Raw genomic sequence first — 2,722 nt, 5'->3', positions numbered from 1 at the left:
AACTAGCACCTTCGAGATAACCTTATAAACACATCCCACCATACTAATGGGTCGTAGATCTTTGATCTCCTTCGCACCTACAAACTTTGGTGCTAGGGCCACCCATGTGATGTTGGTATCCACTGGTAAGCTGCAAGTTTGAAAGAATCCCATCACTGCTGCCGTGAATTCAGCCCCAATCTCACCCCAGCACCTCTTGATGAAATTCATGTTGTAACCATCACACCCCGGCGCTTTGGATGACTCGCAATCCCACACAGCCTCTCTGATCTCGTCTGCAGACGGCATCCTTTATAAATTCATAGCATCTTCGTCCTCTATCTTGCTTACCAAGCCATCTCTGAACCCCATTAAAGGAGAAGCTTCTTGATGATATAAATTCTTGTAGAAGTCTCTGATAGCTATCTTGATTCTCGCTTGATTCCTGACTTGTCTGCCATTTACTACCAGTACATCAATCCTGTTATTCCGCCTCCTTGCTGAAGCTATATTGTGGAAGTACCTAGTATTTTTGTCCATCTCCTTCGCATGCCGGGACCGAGACATCTGTTTCCAATGTACTTCCTTCCTTACATACCATCTCTCACAACAAGTAACCAACGCCTTTCTTCTAGCCTCCATCATTTCATCATACACTCCATTGCTCACCAGATCGTCCACCTTCTTGATTTCTCCCTCAAATCTTGTAATTTTGTTATCCATCTCACTAAAGTTAGCCTTATGCCACCTTCCTAACGGAATTGTCAGCGCCTTTAGTTTATCTGTGAACTGTACGTCCCCCAATCCTCTCCACTCCTCCTTGACCATACTAAGGAACCCGTCATGTGTAAACCACGAATCAAGGCTCTGGAACGGCCTTGGCCCACCCCTCATCTTTTTGTCCTCCACTATTATAGGGCAATGGTCTGACAACCCCCTAGGTCCACCTCGTAGCCGAGTCTCTGGGAACTCTTCTAACCACTCCACATTTACCAGAACTCTATCTATACGACTGCAAGATCGTCCTCGAAACCATGTAAACTTACGATCAGTGAGCGGTAAATCCACTAAGTGCATATCTTGTACCCAAACTTTGAATTCCTCCGTAGACCTCGGTAAGCTAGTTGCATCTTTCCTTTCCTCCACCTGTAAAATTTCATTAAAGTCCCCCAAAAAACAACAAGGGACCTGACAAAGTCCGGCTATATAGCTCAGTTCTTCCCAAACATGAGTCTTCTCATCCCTACCATGTGCACCATATACCAAGACAAAAGCGCAATTGAAACTATTCTTCAACATTACTCCTTCAACACACAACCATCTCTCCCCCTTATAGCAATTATTCATGTTAAAAACACATTCATCCCATATTACCAACAATCCACCAGAAGCACCATCCGAGCCTACAAATTCCCAACCTGAACCATCATGCCCCCAAATTCGTGTAACATCAAATTTTGTCACAACCTGGCGTTTAGTCTCAATCAATCCTAATAGATTCAAACTATATTTTTTCTTCAAATCCTTCACCATTCTAAACTTTCCTTCCCCCCTTAGCCCCCTAACATTCCATGCACTAATAATCATTAAAATATTCTCTTACACACCTGGTTTTTATGTTTGGGCCTGCATCGTCTCATTTTCTCCTTTTGCTTAATCACCTTCCGTTTTCGTGCTATTTCTTCATTCTGTGCTTGGAGAATCGCCATGATATCGTCCTCCTCATTGTATAGCATAGCACCCGACTCCCTGGCCAGCTCCCAGGTCCTGTCGTTCTCAAGTAATTGTTCCTTCAATATTGAACTCTGGCTACCGTTATTTTTCGCTTCAACTTCGGTTTCTTCGTCCCCAGCTTCATCCTCCACATTGTCATCATGACCATGGCTGCCCACCACCCTTCTTTCATGTTGAACCGGGTACTGGTCCTTGTAACCATCGTTCAATGTCACACCTCTATCCTCAAGGAACACAACTTCCCCTCCATTACCCGGCACTTCCACCCGCTGCTGCTCCGCTATGTTAACGCCGCCAACCGCATCCCTGTTCGCTGCAATCTCTCCTCCGCCCTGCATCCCAGCGTCGTCCCAAGCCTCCTCTTCAGCGGTTCTGGGCTCTTTCTCCCCTCCGTGAGTCAGCCGGCGGTGTGGGTCAACAATCGGCCGAGTTCCGCTGTGGCTGTCCCGATCGTGCACGTCGTTCTCGTCTTCACCAGTTCTGGGTACTTCCTCTCCTCCGCGAGTCAGCCGGCGGTGTGGGTCAACAATGTGGTTGTCCCGATCGAATCCGTCGTTCTCTCCTCCACCAGTTCTGGGTTCTTCCTCTCCTCCGCGAGTCAGCCGGCGATGTGGGTCAACAACCGGCCAAGTCCCGCTGTGGCTGCCCCGATCGTGCATGTCGTTCTCTCCTTGGACCAGGACTGCGCCTTCCGATCCACGCTCCTTCCTTCCACCAGACCCGCGCCCAGAAAGATGGCTTGGTACCCGACTCGGTTGCATCAGCGCCCTACCCGGTTCCATCAGGATGGGCCTTATGGCTATCTCCTCAGGACCTCTTGGTTTTAGGCCTAATCGTGCTCCCTTTCCATCCTCCATCTGCTGGTTACCTGGGGCCCAATGTTTGTTTTGGCCAACATTTTTTTGTTTCTCGGTAATGGACCCCCTGCCCAGCCCAATTGCCTCACATGTCAAAGTTTTTTCAGAATTTACCTCATAGCTTATAACGTTCTCTCCTCTCAAATCATGCA

General features: G+C 48.0%; 1 protein-coding gene across 1 annotated transcript; it reads right to left on the bottom strand.

Moving 5' to 3' along the window:
- Positions 1-291: 291 nt before the first annotated feature.
- On the bottom strand, positions 292-1,512 carry LOC107469503 (uncharacterized). The gene has a single exon (XM_016088872.1). The coding sequence runs from the start codon at positions 1,510-1,512 to the stop codon at positions 292-294; it is 1,221 nt and encodes a 406-aa protein (XP_015944358.1).
- Between the last annotated feature and the right edge of the window lie 1,210 nt (positions 1,513-2,722).

This window comes from Arachis duranensis, chromosome 10, assembly GCF_000817695.3.
Source record: "Arachis duranensis cultivar V14167 chromosome 10, aradu.V14167.gnm2.J7QH, whole genome shotgun sequence".
Taxonomy (NCBI): Eukaryota; Viridiplantae; Streptophyta; class Magnoliopsida; order Fabales; family Fabaceae; genus Arachis; species Arachis duranensis.
This window is presented reverse-complemented; position numbering and strand designations above follow the sequence as displayed.

Bases quoted from the DNA above. Each gene is read 5' to 3' on its own strand.
- LOC107469503 (XM_016088872.1), bottom strand. From the start codon at position 1,512: ATGGTGAAGGATTTGAAGAAAAAATATAGTTTGAATCTATTAGGATTG.